General features: G+C 40.0%; 1 protein-coding gene across 1 annotated transcript; it reads right to left on the reverse strand.

The window, feature by feature from the left end:
• Window positions 1-364: 364 nt before the first annotated feature.
• On the reverse strand, window positions 365-19,729 carry si:ch211-218d20.15 (uncharacterized). Its single transcript, XM_052025533.1, has 8 exons — window positions 19,655-19,729; window positions 15,983-16,101; window positions 14,877-14,937; window positions 9,675-9,742; window positions 9,229-9,331; window positions 6,434-6,552; window positions 5,890-6,035; window positions 365-4,521 (listed from the first exon to the last, which is right to left on the reverse strand). The coding sequence occupies exons 1-8, from the start codon at window positions 19,716-19,718 to the stop codon at window positions 4,416-4,418; spliced, it is 786 nt and encodes a 261-aa protein (XP_051881493.1). The 5' UTR covers window positions 19,719-19,729; the 3' UTR covers window positions 365-4,415.
• Between the last annotated feature and the right edge of the window lie 199 nt (window positions 19,730-19,928).

Below are 19,928 nucleotides of genomic sequence, written 5' to 3' on the forward strand. Positions count from 1 at the left end.
ATATAGTGAAGTTGGCTGATGGATAAATGTCAGCCGGGATAGGGATAGCAGGAGTATTCCATTGCTCTTCCCCAAAAAGCACCACCCCTACCAGTCCACCTAGCTTCTCTCTCCCTTTGTTCCCATTTTCCATCCCCCTCAACCCACCCCCACCCCATTACCTAGGTTTGTTACCCTCCCTCATCTAGTTCCATCTGCCTATCACCCACATACCTATCCACCTGAGTTTCTTCTCCCTTGGCCTACCCTTCCTATTCCCTCCCCCATCTGATTCCATCTGCCCATCATCCCCACCTCATCTGGTTCTACCTATCACCTACGAGCCCTCACTCCACCCTCCCTCTTACCTCTTTACACTGGCTATATTTTCTCTACACTCTCAGTCCTGATCCAAAATGTTAACCATCCCGCTTCCACAGATGCTGCTTGACCCACTGAGTTCCTCCAGCAGTTTTATTTTTGCTACACGATCTTCTAACTCCACTTTTTGGATATCCAATAGACAACAGCTCTGAAAGCACAGCGCTCCCTCAAAGTGCTAGGTCAAATTAGTGCTGTCAAGTCTGAAGCAGAGGTTGAACCCACAACCTTCTGATTTATTATTGCTCAGCACTCCCACTGACCCAAGTCTAATACAAGTCACTCAGGAGGCATATTTTCCAAATGAATGAAAAACTTTATCTCCAAATACACTAGGAGTACTGAACAAATCTTTGCAAGCTATTAAAAATATATTTATGACAACATCAGGAGGGGATTTTTGCTTGCAAAGCATTATCAATAGTTAGAACAAGTTGGAAATCAAAGACTGGAATCATTTGAGAGACAATGCAAACCATAATAACTCTTCTAGAAAGACGAGGTGCATTTGGCTGAAGGCGATTCTTTATCCAAATCCATGTTGTGAATAAATTGGATATAAACAACATGAGAGGGAGGAATTAACTGATTAATTTCTTACGAATGAATCACAGGGGGTGAAGTTAACTTGTACGTGCCTGTGAGTGTAGATAATTAGGCAAACTTAGAAATTGTTGAGATGTTGTTAATGAAATAAATTTGCTTCTTTAATGATATCAAGAACAGGGAATTGTCTCAGCTGCCACAAATAAAGCCAAAAATTGTTTGCTTTCCTAACAATCCTTTACCCTGTTCATGGACGTGCAAGTCAGAGTAACCACAAAAGTGAAAAAAAAGTTCTCGAGTGAAAGCTTGCTTGTTTGCTGCCCTAATACTACTAATGTTCTATATCACTCTGTTAAGGATTGAAGTTTCATCACTTCAGTATCAAAATTCTTTCAAAATATGTGCTACCTCTGCTTCATCAAAGCAAAGTATCCCATTCAAGAGATACAAAATAAGTATAAATAATTAGGATGAAAGGTTAGCAACCTGAAATGTTTGCTTTATTTCTCTCTGCACGGATGCTGACTGACCCACTGAATATCTCCTGCATTTTCTATTTTTATTTCAGATTTCCAGCATCTGCATTATTATACCTTTGTGATATTTTATCCATTTTGTTTTACAGAACACACACCTCTGATCATCACAGGTTTAGAAGAGTCTGCTGATGCCTCAAATAGGTAAATATGTTGTTGAAACTAAGCCAAATTAAACTGCAAATTAAGAGGTCTGATTCCTGCTTTTTTATTCAAGTTAATCTCAGCCAAAGCACTATATGGGATGCTACTGATGGTTCTTGGGATACAAAGTGGTAGGAAGGAAAGCAACCAGGATCCCTGCCCCTGAATGCCATCCAGTGCCTCCTGTTGATGACAACTTGCATTTTCGTAGCACTTACAACATAAAGAGTTTGTGCATACATATTGACAGAATTATCACACCATCAACCAACCCCCATTACCCATGCAATCAATGGATAGACAATATTCTCTCTCTTATATCCATTCACAAAGAGTAAATAGAGGAGGGAATACAACTAAGAGCTGGCAGCACATTAACGCAGCAGTTAACGCTGCTGCCTCACACCTCCAAGGATCCGGGTTCAATCCTGACCTCAGGTGCTGCCTGTGTGGAATTTACATGTTCTCCTTGTGACTGCATGGGTTTTTGCTTGGTGCTTTGGTTTCCTCCCACATACCAAAGATGTGCTGGTAGGTTAATCAGCTGTAAGTTACCTCTTAGAGTAAATGGCAAAAGAATCAAAGAGTTGATAAGCATATGAGTGAGAGATTGCAGGGCTTTAGGGTAATTAGCAGAGGGGGAGTAGGTTAGATCAGAATTGCACAACAGGCTATTGGAAAGTTCTGTGCCATGTGACCCAAGACATTGTATGCCACTTAGCTTGTCTTGCACCACAGCACATGCAAAGGCCATTCCTCCATGTATGTACATACATACATTCCTCCAAGGTGTATTTCACTGTGTGTTTCGATGTACATGTGACTAATAAAGATCTTATCTTATCTTACATGCTCTGCCATTGCAGTGTGCTTTGAGGAAAATTCTACCTTCAAATACAATGGGACTACAGAACAAATCTGCACCATAAAAAGCATCCTATCTGGATACATCACAGCTTGGTATGGCAGCTGATCTGCCCAAGACCACAAGGAATTGCAGAGAATTATGAACGCAGCCCAGTCCATCACACACACCAGCCTCCCCTCCATTAACTCCATCGACACTTCCCACTGCCTCGGGGAAACAACTAACCACTCCCCCTCCCCACCACTCTCTGTTCTCCCCTCTCACATTGGGCAGCAGATACCAAAGCCTGAGGGCATGTACCACCAGACTCAAGGACAGATTACTTCCCACTGTTATCAGACTGCAGAACGGACCTCTCATATGCTAAAAGATATATAGATATTTATTAGTCATATGTACATTGAAATACACAGTGAAATGCATCTTTTTGCATTACTGAGAGTGTGCTGGGGGCAGCCCGCAAGTGTCGCCACTCTTCCGGCACCAACATAGCATGCCCACAGCTCCTAACCCGTACGACTTTGGAATGTGGGAGGAAACCCACACAGACACGGGGAGAACATATAAATTCCATACAGACAGCGTGGAATTGAACCCAGGTCACTGGCAATGTAATAGCTAACCACTACACTACCATGCCGCCCATGATGAACTCTTAATCTTCCAATCTACCTCATCGTGGCCTTTGCACTTTATTGTCTATCTGCACTGCACTTTTTCTGTAACAGGAACACTATATTCTGCATTCAGTTTTCTTTTACTACCTTGATGTACTTATGTATGGCATGATCTGTCTGGATGGCACACAAAACAAAAGCTTTTCACTGTATCTCGGTACCCGTGACAATAATAAACCAAACCAAGCTGTTAAAGGTATATTGATGACAAACATCAGGAAGGGATTTTTTGCTCTTAAGCATTATTAACAGTTAGAACATGTTGGAAACCAGAGAGTGGAATCATTTGAGACACAATGCAAACCAGAATGATAAGTATTCTAGGAATTTTTTTTCAATTTTATTTACAGCATGGTAACAGGCCCTTCCGGCCCAACGAGTCCACGCCGCCCATTTTAAACCCAAATTAACCTACCCGTACATCTTTGCAATGTGGGAGGAAAACAGAGCACCTGGAGGAAACCCACGCAGACATGGGAGAACGTACAAACTCCTTACAGACAGCGATGGGAATCGAACCCCGATCGCTGGCGCTGTAACAGCGTCGCGCTAACCACTACGCTACCGTGCCGCCACATGGAAGGCAAGATGCATTGTCCAGTTTGAGAGTCGGTTTGGGTGTGGTGGAGGGAGGGGTGGTGGAAAGAAGCCTGAGAACTGAGGAATTGTATTGGGGAAATCAGCTGTTGGTGTATGGCTACAGATAGGGTGACACAACTGGGCTGAGGTTTGGGGAGGGGACATAAAATAAAATAAAATTGGTGTTGCAATTAGGTTATGGGGTATTGTTTACCAAAAGTAGGTGAGAAATGTTGTGCACGGGGGAAGAACTGCCACAAGAGTCAAGTTTTTCAACTAAAATGGACCTACCATGGCCTAAGGCTCTCTTTACCCTATGATGTGTCTAGCCTTATATACGTTGCAAAGTCGTTTTTCTGCATCTCTGGTCAGAGCGCCAAAACCTACTGGTGAAAATCATGGACGTTTCGTCATGGCATGTACTGTATGCCATTGAATACTACTGTATACGTACATCTAAGCACCAGAAGCACAAATTGCAGACTTTATTATTCATGTAACAAGTCCCTGATTTCCTTTAACAAAATGTTTTATTGGTAGAAATTCAATCGGGTAGCACATATAACCATTGCGTTACTCAATAGAATTTCTTGGCCATTAAGTTCTCAAAGAACTAACTGATGTTTCTTTTCAGATTGATCTTCAGTGCAACTTATAATTACTTAAAGTCTCTAACATCCTCAGAGAGCTTTCATGCTATGAGCATTATCTCAGATTCGCAGCAATAGACATGACCAAAGAGAATTCTTCAGTAAGCTCTTCAGGAAGGGTTGACACAATTTTAATGATGCTGCGAGTAAGACTGAGTATCCTAAAGGAAAAACAAGTTGTAAACAATAGTTAGCTCAGTATTAGCAATAGCATTTAAGTTCCTATTTTATTATTAGCAATAATTAGTCTCTCAAACTACAAACTCCACTTTTCCTGACAATGGCACTAATGTCAACAGATTTCACTGTGTATAAATGTACTTTTGTAAAATGGCACTCAGCCAGAAAGATCAAAAACATCCTAAGTTTGAACCCTTGCTGTGCTGAATTACCTCATCCCCACCAAAATAGCATCAGTAGCCCTAAACCGTAGTGGCCACAAATCATGGGGTTGTGCCTCCAAAGTTGAATAACGGTCAATACATACTGACCAGGTTTAATAACGAATAACTGTTAAATGAATACCACTAAATAGTAGAATAGCAAATATTCCTAGATTCATCTTCATCTCCTTCTTTGGCAGGCCTTCAGGATTGAGAATGACTTGCTTACATTCAGTTCTGTGGGTTTTGAGGGAGCTGATGAGCCCAATGTGCAGACCACAGACTTCCACATATGATGACCGATAGTAGGATGGCAGGGGGTAGTTTGTGATATGGTGCGTTCCTTCTACCACTTAATCAGGCCATCCTAAATGCTTCATTTCGACCTTGATTGGTCATGGGCCAATTAACTCTTGGTGCCAATTCCAATCAAGTTCTCCAAATGGAGCAAAGGACTGGATATCGATTACGAAATAAGGTCAACAAGCGACAGGCCCCTGTTTTAGTTCAAGGAGTAACTACAAAGCCCTGTGTTAAACATTTTCAGTTATTAGTCAAGTATGTCATACTTATTCTAACATTAATTATAACATGAGATTTCTTTAAATTAATGAAAATAATCCCTTTATGAATATAATTAAATCTAAATGCTTCAGTAACTACTTGTTTTAATATCACTTCTTGAATGTCAATCATTTAAATTTTATTCTAGGAACAAAAGCATGTAAAATTCTAAAGATAAAGTAGGATAAGTCCTGTGTGTTGTATCTGTGCAATCAAATCCCAACAGATTCAGCAAAAGTGATGAGATAGGGAATAAGAAAAAAAAAGATATAAAGATAATCCTTTTCTCTTTGAAATTAGAAAAGTCAAATAGTGTTGGGAAGAATGCTTAATTTTCGAGTAATTATTTTGAATGCACAAAATATAAATGCATCATATGAGGCCTCCTTATAATGATTAGCTTTAAAATGTCATCTTTCTTTTTAAAAAAATGCTAGAATTTAACAACCAGTTTTGTGACCTCACTCATGCATATATTTTAAACTGTTTGGGGATTCCCATTGAATACCTTCCAAAGTGCATTTTAAACAAGCATCCTCCCATTATCTACTGAATTCACTGGTTCACATCAGTCATACTCACCAGTTTACATAATGACATGGTAGCAGAGGCTCCTGTTCAGAATTCTCACTGACAGCCAATCCAGATTTTAAAGCTTTGAAATTTGCTTCAATGTCTCTTTTTAGTACATCAAATGCAATATATCCAGTGAAATAATTCAGAACTTTCTAGAAGAAGAAAATAAATACACTAAGGAATAAGATCAACTCTATATCGTTGCCTCGTGGGCAATGCAATATTACTAAGGCATAAACAAAGATTACAGTAACAAAGTTTAATGCAGTCAGAACTAAGATTCTTATATGTTGTTAGATAGTTATTAAAATTCTAAGATTGTGTTTAAACCTTCAGTCAAAATCATATATTTGTGTTATTTTACATAAATAATGTCCTTTGTAATTTTAGTGGAATCCACCACGGTTACATTAATTTAATTTGGGAAGGAAGTGGAAAACAGGGAGGAAGCAGAAGCAGAATGATTCTAATGCTTGATAGTGCTTGACATATAAAGAGCAGTAGGACAATTTTTACTATATGGCCCGAGGTAAATCAAGATTATACTCACATACAAGACTGAAAGCTGATGTGCTATGTACTTATGGCTTCCTAAATGCTGAACATCGTCTTCCAGTTGTTGACTTAAAACCAAAAGTTGATTTAGTTTCCCAATATGGGAAAAGTAATCTGTAATGAAAACAAACAGAGCAACTTTAGTCTCTGGACTCCACATCTGTGATTGGTGCAACAACATCTAGCTTTCTGTAAGAACTAATAGCAAAGTAGGAAAAGTTACCACATCAAGTAGAACAAGTGGAAACATATATTGATCATGAACTTAAAAATTAGCACATTTTAAAATTAGCATTGTTGAAAAGAAAGTTAAATGAAACCCTGCTGTAAATAAGGATAATCAAGATTATATTAAAAAGAATGCAAATTGTGTAAGACAGTAGATATTTTACAAGCCTGCATGTGCAGATAGAATAAACCCAGTTAAGAATTCACAGAATAAAGACTTAGTTTCAGTATGTAATTCCCACTGTTACATTCCACTCATTGATTCAACCTCAGTGAAAATCAAGTGCTACTTTCCCTATAAAACATCAATGTATTATACACACAATTTAAAGAATAAAGGCAGCCATCCAAATTCTTTGATGTGTGATTTTTACTTTGCGAAACTTATTTCAAAATACTTTCGGGGGGGGGGGGTAGGGTGGGGGGTGGGGGGGTGTAGTGGTGGAGACAATAAGATACAGACCGCAGTTAGGTTTAATACCTACAGACAAATGATTTTTTCCCTGTTTTTCATGCTACAAACCATTCCCTGAATGAAAAGTGTGCAATTAAACTGTTCCCAGGCTCCCACCAGCGTTATACCAAGTGTTTTTTTAAAATCTTTTTAAAGGTTCATATAGTATAACTTTCTCCTGCCAACATCCCAACACTTGGAGATTCCGGAATTCAAAGGAAGTGATTCCAACTCCATACATTTGAAAGTTTAGCACTTCCACAAAACAAATGGCTCCAATGCCATCAGTTCTCTGAAAGTCAGTTTAATTTTGTTAACAATTGTTGTCAGCTAAGAGGTAACTCATGTCCATTGTCCTCACATTCTTTTGAAGCTAAAAGACTTGGAAATCAGCATTTTGAAGAGCTTAACTGTCCTTAGGCTTTCTTTAGTTTCTTGTGTGAGAAATGTAATATAATCCTTGCAAAACAGAGATAGAGAATATTGAGTATGAGCAAGCATGAGTGCAAACCTACAACCTGCCTCACACTACTAAGCTTACAGAAAGATTCTTCTCCTTTTTAAAAAAAAAGGATGAAATTATTAGATGAAGATTTATACAAACCAAACAGGAACAATGAGTTTATATTAGTTATTAACTCACCTGAATTCAAAACCCCCATTGTTCTTCATGCACGGAACAAAAAGCCATCTTTGATGCAAAAGCTATAGAAAACCATGGGGCTGAGTTTCAACACTGAATAAAAATTAAAATAAAAAAACCTACAATTTAATGAAATGAAATGGAAAGCACCTTAAGCCTCTACTAAGGAATTAAAACCAAAAAAAATGATAATAATAACTGCAGTACAGTATGTAAATAATGTATCATATATTATGGTTTCCAAACCCAAACATCTAAACAGCTCATGCCAACTGCCTAAGTTTCATATATTCTTTTTAAATACGTGAATACCATTGTAACAAGGTGATGTTAACTAAATTTTTTTAAAAATCTTCTGTATTGCCTCACGGAAAACTGTTACATCTGCATTATCAGCCTATGGCAAAAACTGCATTTGGTTCAAGTGCATAATAACTTGAGCAACACCAGTTATAGCAGCTAGTATTCAAAAGAAAAGGTAGGCAGCAAACAATTACTTTGTGTTCTGCAAATAATGCAGATAAGTTTGGCACTACTCTAGATGCTGTGATTCATGTTGTATATTATTATTTCATTCATCTGCATTAAGTAATCATAACAAATCCGTCATTTCAAAGCCATGTAAGAATTTGAAGCCTGCTCTGCTTCATTGGGATTGTAAGCAAGTCATTGAAGAATGAAATTGCACCAGTAACACACTTGCAATGCAAAGCTTTATAGATATTGGTGTCCAGAATTTTACCTTCATTAAATTGTTAGTTTGTCATGAAAAACTCCAGGTTAGGTTGTGGGCTCATTTTCCTCAACCTTCACCCTTTCAAGATCTTTTTCCTTGAGAGTAGAGATTAGAAAATTGAAGCCATAAACCCTTCCATTTATAAATACTATATTGTTCATTTTTGAAATGTTTTCATTATAAGCTCTTAGCTTCCCTTATCTTTCCCTCCCCCTCCCCTCTATTCTTATAATCTTCATTACCCAACAACCAATTTTATGTTTTCTTCCAGGATGTCCAGAATTTTGCTTCAGTTATTTATGGAATGAGGATGTCACTGGAAAGACTAGCATTAAGAATCATTCCCAATTGCCCTAGAGAAGGTGGTGATTATCAAAATTTCTGAAATGAAGCCATAGACATGATTATTAACAGCCTGGCTGGAAGCTGATTTTCCAGTCTTTCTATCCATCCCCTTTCCCTAAACATATTTCAAATAATGCAACAAAAGGATGAAAACATTTAGCACAAAGTCACTGTGCTCCATTTTAATGACAAAATCTCTCAAAGCACACCTTCCTCTTTTCTATAATTTACTTATTTTTAATTCACCTGGTATGCTATGCACTTCTTCTCTTCAGAATAAGAATGAGATCCAACCAAAAGTATTGAAGCTGTATATTGGTGTAGATATCCAGTTATTTTTTTTAATGTATTTGAAAACATTGCTAAATACTGAAGCATTCTTACCATCTGCAGTAGGCCGTTCCAGCATATCAACAGGTCTGCCATGAATCACATATATTTCAACACGGGGAAATAATGTTGACAATCCTTGAGAATCCAGGTAGTCCTGTTAAAGGCAGTTTGCATTGTAGGGAGTCACATAGCTGCATAACAATACCGCAGAAACTGTGCCATTTGGAAAACATTTTATAATCTAGAGTTCATTGTTTTAGGAAGGGAGAATTATCAAGTTCTTTTCAAAAACAGTTTATATTTAAACAGTACCTTTACTGTAGAGAAATATCTCAAACATTTTACAAATCTTTCTGTTAACATTACTAGTGCATTAGGAGTGCATTACAAAGTACTTAATGTAAATTTTTTCTACCAACTTAAACAAATGTCTAGAGAGGAACAATACGGCACACCACTATAAAATTAGAGTTTCATTAGATGTGAATACACATTACCTCCAGCTGTGGAACAGGGTCTGGTAGATGCTCCAGATAATGTTTGATTCTTTCAACATAATCTATACCTGTATGAGAATTTAAAAAAAAGTTGCCAAATTCCAATTACTATTCTTTGATAATTATAAAACTCTCTCCAGAATGAAATGCTTTCCTTTTCAGGACTATGACTGAATTCCAGCCCAAGTTGATAAACAATGTTTCTTTGGTCATTGTTATGGTACGAAGCATATTGGGACGATCACAACCTATTTCTCAGTACACATGAGCTGCAGTAGAAAATCACCCCAGATGAGCAATCTTACAAAAGGAGCTACAGAATGGTTAGCATTTGAAGAGAACAAATATTACACTGTGCAATATTACACAGGCTACTCAACTGGACCTGGGCTAAGGAACGTTATTAGAACAGAGTTGAGGTAGTATTATCCCACATGTAACATCATTTTACTTCGTCCTGGAGGGCTTTGTTTCTGAAAATAAGCAGATAAAACCAAGTATGCTGTAGGCTCCTGGGCAGAAAAATTGTCTCAGCTTCCCGTTCCCTACCATTCTATTGAAAAAAACAAGTAGCTTGCTTCAGCTTATTTTAATTAAAAAATCTTAGAAATAAGACTTTTTTTAAATGTTATGAAGACAGAAACAAAGCATTAATTATTCACAATGCTTGGCAGGACACATGATGGGAGTGAATTTGGTATCGGGCAACAGCTTAACAAGGGTAAAGGTAACTCTATTATAAAAATAAGAGCATAACTAAATGGCAGGAGAGATTACTTATATCCCCCAATTTTGCCCTGCCTTTGAACGAGATTGTTGTTGATTCTCAATCTCAATTCCATTTTTCCTGCCTACTCCCCATGTTCTTTGATTACTTTAGTATTCAAAAATATTTTCAAACCCTACCTTGCAAATATTCAAAGGCTACCTATTTACAACCCTCTTTATTTGAGAAGTCCAAAGATTCACAATACTCAAAGAAGAAATTTATCTTTGTCTCAGTAATAAATGGCTGACCCTGAAGCAATGTTCCTTCATTCCAGACCCCTAGCATCACACCGAAAGACACACTCCGTCATCTTGTGTGGCATTACAATTGTGCTTAATAGGGTCGACTTGGAACAGATCTGGTGGCTCTAAACTGGCCATCCATTAAGTGCTGTGGGCCATCAGCAGCGGAAAAAGTACACCAACACAATCCATAATATGGTCTGGTATATGCCTCACCTGGTTCAATGAGGAGTGCAGGAGCAGGAGCAGCACCAGGCAAATCTAAAAATGAGGTGCCCACCTGGTGAAGCTGCAACACAGGGCTGATTACGTGTTCTAAACAACAGAAACAATGTGCAATAGATCTCTAAAACTGTAATGGATCTCCGATAAGTGCCAAATCACCTCACAACAAATGGATCAGGTCAAAGCTCTCTAATCATGCCACATTTAGTCATGAATGCCAGTGGACAGTTAAACAGTTCAGTAACAGGAGGTGATTCCAAGAACATCCCCATCATCTACAATGGCAGCCCCAGCATGCGAGTGTTAAACACAGGAATGAAGTACTTGCAACCATCTTCAACCAAAACTGCCAAGTGAATAATCCATCTCAGCTTCCTTCGAAGATCCTCAATGCTGCAGAAGCCAGTCTTCAGCCAACTCCATGTGATACCAGTTGATGGTTGAGAGCACTGATTACAGCAAAGAATTTGGGACCAAACATCTCAGCTGTAGGACTGAACAGCTACGCTTAACAGAACCAGCTGCACCTATAGCCTGTTTGTTCCAGTACAGTTACGACACTGGCATCTAACTGACAATGTGGAAAACTGCCCAGTTATATCCTGTTCACCTGATTAATTATCAGCCAGTCAGTTTTCTGTTAATTCTTACAAAGCAATGGAAAGTGTCATTGACAACACTGTTAAGTGGGACTCACTCACCAGTTTCAAGATTAGGGTTTGTCATGATTTCATGACATCAACATGGATGAAAGAACTGAATTCCAAAGATGAGGTGAGAGAGACTGCCCTTGGCACCAAGGCAGCATTTGATCAACTCTGGCATCAAGGAGCCCTGATAACAGTGAAGGCAAAGGGAAACCATTCCAATGGTTGAACTGGTCCAGTGCCCTCACACAAAGAAAGATGGTTGTGCTTGTTGGAAGTCAATTATCCCAGTCCCAGGCCATCACCGGAAGAACTCTTAAGAGCAGCATACTCGGTCCAAACATCTTCAGATGCTTCATTAATGACCTTCTTTTCATCATAAGGTTAGAAGTGCAGATGTTACTAAGGCTTGCATTTCACAATTTCATTCACAACTCGCCAAATGAAGAGTCCACTCCTGCATGCAGCATGTCCTACACAACATTTGGGCATGAAAATCAAAAAAAACTGCAGATGCTGGAAATCTGAAATAAAAACAGAAAATGCTAGAGATACTCAGAGGATCATAAAGCATCTGTGGCATGAGAAACAGAATTAACATTTCAGGTCAAAGCCTGGGCTAATAAGTAATATACATCTCAAAAATGCAGATAATGACTATCTGCAACAAGAGAGACAATCAATGATATTATCCTAGTTGAGTATCCCACCAACATCCTGAAGGTCACCACTGACAATAAACTCAACTACAACAGTCACATAAATACAATGCCTGTAAGGACAGGCAAGAGTCTGGATATCCTGCAGAATGTGACTCACCTACTGCCCCCCACCCCTTCCCCAGTCTTTCCACCATCTACAGGGCACAAGTCTAGAGTGTGATGAAACACCCTCCATTTGCCCAGAAGTTCGACAACATCCAGAACCAAGCAACTCCATCTACTATCCTAACATTCATTTCCTCCACTACTGGTGCACTCTGGCTGCAGTGTGTACTATATACAAAATGCAATCCAATTAATCCCACAGGCTATTCCAACAGTTCCTCCCCAAACTCATGACTTTACCACCGGAAAGAAGTAGAACTTTAAAAATATGGGGACACCATGTTTCTTTAACACCATGTTTCTTAGGATAAGAGGGCTCCAGATATTAATGTTATGAACTGGGGAAAGGCCAATTTCAATATCATAAGACAGTATCTGGCAAAAGTTGACCAGGAACAACTAGTTACAGGTACTGTCAGTCTACACCTGCAAATGGGAGTCATTCAAAAGTGGAACAGAGTTCAGGCTAACATGTTTCCATAAGGGTGAAAGACATGGACTGAAAGTCCAAGGAACACTGCATGTCAAGGGATCTCTTTATTAGTCACATGTACATCGAAACACACAGTGAAATGCATCTTTTACGTAGAGTGTTCTGGGGGCAGCCCGCAAGTGTCGCCATGCTTCTGGCACCAACGTAGCATCCCAAAAAAATGATTAAGTCAAGAAAAATCTCATAAATTTACCCAGGTACTTCTGGGTATAAACCATGCGTTTTCTGAATCTGACATGCACCCAATAACGTCATTCATTTGGATCACGGCCAGGGAAATTAGATCACAGTGTTCAGAGGCATGCATGTCTTTTGAAACACTCAAAATGTAAGATTTTAATAGTATTGACTAACACAACTTAAACGAAGCCAAGGAATGGGTATCTGACTCGGATGGTTTCACCTTAGTTATGTTACTTTCCTTGACCCATCTCCATCCACCCTGTCAACCCAGAGTACCAACCCACTCCATCTCATTTCCCCAAGTCATAACCCTCTGCTGATACAACTCACCCTCACCTACAAACTTGTACACATCTCTTAACACCAAAAGCTGTGATTCACAATCCCTCCAGCCTCCAATCCTCACCCCAGCTCCAAGTTGCCAGGCATCTTTTCCTTGCAAACCTTGGGCTTGGACCTGGCCCTACTCCTGAGCTTATCTACTAACTTCCATTTGCAACAGTACAACACATTACAGGAAATGCATCAAAACCCTAAACTTTCAAGTTCTTCCATGACCAAAATGGCTGTTACTTCACTGCATATAACAAATTAACACAGTTCTATGTATGCTGAAGAATTCAAAGGTCAATCTTGTGCATTTTTGCTATTGTCCAAAATTATTTCAAATCCATCATTTCTGTAGCCAGGCTCTAGCAACGATACATCATAACAAATCATAAACATGTCTTCCTTTAAGCATCATAGACTCTGCTTTACAAATATGACTATATTTATTGAATTAAACATTCTGACATGAAGTAGAACTTTATCTTGAACCTATCCTCTATGACTGCTGCTATTCCACTTAACCTGTAACTTTTCCAAAGTAAGCAATATGCTTCAGTAACAATTTTGCCTTGCTTAGGTAATTTAGTTCTGTAATGTCCAGAACCGTGTTATACTTCAAGCAAATGATTATCTTCTAGGTATTTGTCACCTCTGTAGTCAAGTTACTGAACTGGTTATACTTTGAATACAGAACTAACTCTGTTTCGATGGTCCAACCTGTTTTCCTTTACCTCTCACTCCCCGCCCTGTTTGTCAAACACATCTTTTGCATTGGGTTCCCTTCCTTGCAGCTTGTGGATGACCAACCTGTACAACATCTACCTCAGAAACCTTCAGCAGGAGCATTAAGGGCATCTCAATGTGGGAAACAATTACAACAGAAACTATATGGTCACTACAGTATATTTTTGCCTAAAAATGTTATTACTGTAATAAAACTTGAAAAATGCAGTTTGACTGAGAATACAAGCAAAGAGAATATAAAACACTGCAAAATACAGGGCTGTAGGACATGGCCAGCAGGTATGGCTTTGGTCATGAAGAAGGAGAAACGAGCCAATACCACAATGGATGACTTATAGTAGAAACAGCCTGTTCTGATACAAACAGAGAAAGCAAATTACCTGATGTGGCAGAATTCAATATTGAGTCCAGAAGATTCAACACATCCAAAGCAGTTTTGCGACTATTTATACTCCTTTGTTTGTATCCTCACTCTCTAACTGCCTCTTTTAACCCATTGACTATATGTTCGTCTACAACTTATCCCTACGACAACCCTGGCCTCCTCCTATCACACAGATATTCCTTTGTCCTGTCCTTCTCTGCAACATAAAACTATTTTCATTTCTCTCTTTGGTTTGAAATATCAACCCTGCTTCTTTTGCCACAGATGCTGTATGACCTACTGAGCATTTTCAGTTTTTCAGATTTCCAGCATTTGCCATTTTTTAATTTACATTTACTAAATTATTACTGTACCTACCTCTTGTATGAAAAGATTCTGATTCCACAGGGCTTTTATCTTCACTAAGCTGTTCCTGTAGCTAAATAACAAAAGATTCTTTTAGTCAGGGGGTGGTGCAAAACTTTAACAAATACAGAAGATGCTGGAAATAATCAGCATGTCAGGCCACATCTGTGGGAGGAGAAACAAAGTTAACGTTTCAGGTCATAGACCCTTCATCATGACTGAAAAGAAGATAAAAGCAGTTTGTAAAGCTGCAGGGAGGATGGTGGGTGGGGATATCTCTGATAGGGTGAAAACGGGGTGACCATGGGGATAATCTGTAAATAGGTTATCTTGTCGATGAGTGAAAGGGAGCAGTTAAAGAGGGAAAACATCAGCAAAAGAACATTGACAAAAGAATGTGAGAGATTACTATTTGTGAATTTCCAGCTGAATTTAAGCAAAAACAGATTATTTCTACCTTCATACTTTCAGAACTACATTATAAGATAAGATATCTTTATTAGTCACATGTACATCGAAACACAGTGAAAGGCATCTTTCGCGTAGAGTGTTCTGCGGGCAGCCCGCAAGTGTTGCCATGCTTCCGGCGCCAACATAGCATGCCCACAACTTCCTGACCCAATTGTCTTTGGAACGTGGGAGGAAACCGGAGCACCCAGAGGAAACCCTCGCAGACACGGGGAGAATGTACAAACTCCTTACAGACAGCAGTGGGAACTGAACCCGGGTCTCTGGAGCTGTAATAGCATTACTTTAACCACTACACTACCATGCCTGCCTGATGGTGATGGCATCCTCATGGTGCAAGGTGCTGAAGTATTTCTTGCCAATTTTTGTTTGGCATTAAGACAAGGTGCTGAAGTATTTCTTGCCAATTTTTGTTTGGTATTAAGACAATTTGATTGTAATTGTGAAGAATGCCACATACTAAGTTCCTATAAAATGAACACTTCCTATAGATTACGAAAAATCACACAGAAATAAATGTACACTGTTTCTTAAACATGTTAAGTCACATTTCAAACAATTCTAAAATGTCCTTTGTAGCTGATGTATTCAAGGTCAGTTATTAATTATCAATCATTGTTCACACTATATTTAACCCACACATTGCTTACCTGATGAACTTCTGCCCGGATAAGAAGATCAAGCTGAAAACAGAGTGACCAGATCTCCACAGCTATTTGCTCACTGCTTAGATGGGTAGGTTGAAGGGGCTTCTTAACATTAATATCCACTGGATATGGAACAAACAAAAAAATCATGTTAATTCATAGAGTCATAGAATTACACAACACAGAAACAGCTCCTTCGGCCCACCACGTCCATGCTGACTTTTTCCCCATTGATATAATCCCATTTGCCCACACTAGGACCATATCCTTCCCTACCTTGCCATTTAAGGTGTCTCTAGATAAGATATTTATTTATTATTCACACGTACATCGAAACACACAGTGAAATGTGTCTTTTTGCGTTACAGAGAATGTGCTGGGGCAGCCCGCAAGTGTCGCCAGTCTTCCAGCGCCAACATAGCATGCCCACAACTCCTAACCCATACATCTTTGGAATGTGGGAGGAAACTGGAGCACCCAGAGGAAACCCTCACAGATACGGAGAGAACATACAAACTCCTCACAGACAGCGGCAGGAATTGAACCTGGGTCGCGGGCGCTGTAATAGCATTATGCTAACCACTACACTACCTGTGCGTTTTATCAAGTTAACCTTTAAGACAATGAGAAGAATGTAATTTATAGATTCTGTTGCTACTTTTTTAATAAAAAAAAGAACTTGATATACTATTCCCCTTCCAGACATGTAGCTGTCAAGCCAACAAGGTCCTACTTTAAAAATATTGGAAATGCACTGGATGTTTCCAAGTTTAGCCTTAGTTTAGTAATAGCACTTCCGTCCCTATCACGAACCAGCAACAAAAGAAACACACTGAGCATGATTTAGTGTTAAAAACTATTTTATTAATCACTACTTATGATAATATGTAAAATAAAAGTAAAAATGTTAGTATGTTAGAATTCAAGAATGTTAAACCTCGAACGTTAACCCCAAAACTAAACTCTTCGTGTGTGTGTGTGTGTGTGACAAAGTCCAAAACTCCCAGTTCCGGAATGGTTCTTAAAGTTCAGTTCTGCAAGCCATAAGGTGAAACATGAGCAAGGGCTTCTTCAACAACCACCGTTGTCTGAAGATAAGATGTAGATGTAGAAAAACATAGAGAGAGTACATACGAAATCCAAATGTTCCACGATGGAACCCAAACGACACTTCAGTGTTTACTCGGTAGTGACTTCCTCACCCCGAAAAGCATCCGAATCGTGGTCGTCCACACAAATACCCGTTTCCTTCTACAGGTCAGCAATAAAGTGAACTCCACCGGATTACTTCCAACTTCCATACATGGATTTCAGTGGCAAACACAGTAATTGTTTCTCATCCATCAATAGAGAAAACAAGCAGGCTGGTGTCTCTCTCCCTTCTCTCTCTCTCTCTTTTTTCTTCTTCTGACCTCTTCAACAACGTCATTACGTCCTTTATCTTCTATTGATGTAAGCACGCCCCACACACACATACACACACACTCTCTATCTTAAAGGGACTTTCACTGAGTCCGTAAGTCAGAATTATTGTAGTTTTGATTAGCACTCCAGAAACTTCAGCAGAGAATACAGCCTGGCACCTCAGTGCAATTCTCTCTTGGCACCACACAGGGGTGCCATCTGTCAGGCAGAACTAAAAGATCTTACAATTATGGGTAGTCCCAATGTAACCCAACGTAACCCAAGGTAACTGCACTGTGTAATGAATTGACCTGTACGATCGGTATGCAGGACAAGTTTTTCACTGTACCTCGGTACAAGTGACAATAATAAACCAATACCAATAGTCTGTTATTCTCTGGTAGGATTTCATCTCATACACCAGCTTCTTGGACTTCTCTAATATTTAATGTATAACTATCAACAGACATTTATTAAAAAAACCTACCTAGATCACTCATCGGTGTAGTGCCAGAAAAAGTTGAAACCAAAAAAAAACTGCAGATGATGGAAATTTGAAACTGTACACAAAATGCTGGAAAAACTCAGAGAATCAGGCAGTATCTGTGGAAAGTATCAATGTTTTGGGTCTGCAACTCTTTGTCAGCAATGCCTATCAAAACATTGACTACTTCTCTTTCCACAAATACCTGATACCCTGAGATTTTCTAGCATTTTCTGTTTTTGTACCATAAGAATATAGAATGGGGTAGGTATTCATTGGGTAACTAAACTAGCAGAGTTCTTGACCACCAATTCAGAAACATGAGTTGAATCCTAGCACAGCAGTTGGACACCTTCAGGTATTAACTAATTAGCAGTATGCCTTTTATTTAAAAAAAAACTTTGTCTTAGTAATGGCAAGCCTGAAGCTAGAAAATTTGTCATAAAAACTAATCCGTTTCTCATTTCTCTGGAGAGTCAAAGACTGAGGGGAGACCTGACAGAAGTTTATAAAATTATGACAGGCATAGAAAGGGTAGACAGTCAGAATGTTTTTCTCAGAGTGAAAATGTTGAATACTAGAGAGCAGAGCTTGAAGGTGAGAGGAAGAAAGTGTTTTTTTCCCCACACAGAAAGTGGAAAGTCCCTGGAATGTGCTGCCAGAGGTGGTAATGGAAGCATTCAAGGGGCTTTTAGCTAGGCACATATGCAGGGAATGAAGGGATATGGATCATGTGAGGACAGAAAGGATTAGTTTGATTTGGCATCTTGCTCAGCACAGACGCCATGGGCCAAAGGGCCTGTTCCTGTGCTGCACTGTTCACTGTTCTATGTTCTGTGTGCACTCGCATCCTTCAGGGAAGGCAACCTGCCTCTTTACCTGCTTAGACCTTTACGTGACAGCAGACCCATCAATTTGAAAGGGATCTGGGGATGGGCAGTTGGGGGGAGATTACCCTGCAATATCCATACCCCATGGACAAATAAATTATATTAAAAAAACATAAGCTGGGATCCCATAGTGGGACTGTCACTGATCTGAATTAAATCTCTGGCGGGAGAATGGGATTGAGAGAGAGAGAAAAAAAATCAGACTTGATTGAATGACCGATGGATTCTGCTCCTACATCTCTCACGGTTCTCAACATCTACCTGGGAAGGCAAACCAGGCCTCAAGTTCAAACTCCTGCCCAACCACAGCCTGCATTCATGTAGTCCCTTTAACATCCCGGGAGCTTGACAGCAGCCTTACTGGCACAGAAGGAGATAGTAAGGTAAATGCTTGGTCAAGGAGAAAGTTTGAGGGGGCACTGAAAAAGACGGGGAGGGAGAAGGAAGGAAGGAAGGAAGGGACATAAATGGAAAGGCTCCGGACCCCGGCACAGCAATCACACTACTTGGTAATTACTTTGTCCCCCCATCCCATCTCCCCCCATCCCCCCAATCCCCCCAATCCCATCTCCCTCATCTCCCCATCCCATCTCCCCCCATCCCCATCCCCCCATCCCATCTCCCCCCATCCCCCCAATCCCCCCAATCCCATCTCCCTCATCTCCCCATCCCATCTCCCCCCATCCCCATCCCCATCCCCCCATCCCATCTCCCCCCATCCCCCCATCCCCCCAATCCCCCCAATCCCATCTCCCTCATCTCCCCATCCCATCTCCCCCCATCCCCATCCCCATCCCCATCCCCCCATCCCATCCCCCCATCCCCCCATCCCATCCTATCAGAAGCCCTCGGTGCAACGGGCGGGCTCATTGCACCGGCAATGCCCCCCGGCCCTACCTCGGAAGCGGCGCAAGTAGCAGCAGGGCTCTCGCAGCGGCTCCGTCCGCCCCACGGCTGCCATCGTTACCAGGACAACAGCCGGCCGGGACCCGGACCACAATCAGCGCCGCACCGGTTCCATGGGTCACGCTGGTATCTCGGTCCTCTTTACAACCAAAAATAATCTGTTTTACGGGCAGCACTTTAAATATATTTTATTAACTAAATGTTTTTAAGGTTACCCTTCAAAAAAAATCACAAATAATATGCCACATAGGGCTATATGGGTGTT

The sequence above is a fragment of the Pristis pectinata genome, chromosome 11 (assembly GCF_009764475.1).
Source record: "Pristis pectinata isolate sPriPec2 chromosome 11, sPriPec2.1.pri, whole genome shotgun sequence".
Classification (NCBI taxonomy): Eukaryota; Metazoa; Chordata; class Chondrichthyes; order Rhinopristiformes; family Pristidae; genus Pristis; species Pristis pectinata.

Bases quoted from the DNA above. Each gene is read 5' to 3' on its own strand.
- si:ch211-218d20.15 (XM_052025533.1), bottom strand. From the start codon at position 19,718: ATGGCAGCCGTGGGGCGGACGGAGCCGCTGCGAGAGCCCTGCTGCTAC. The intron at 9,332-9,674 runs GTAATGTGTATT...TGCCTTTAACAG, and splicing joins ACCCTGTTCCACAGCTGGAG to GACTACCTGGATTCTCAAGG. The intron at 6,553-9,228 runs GTAAGAATGCTT...TTTTCATTACAG, and splicing joins GGAACGGCCTACTGCAGATG to ATTACTTTTCCCATATTGGG.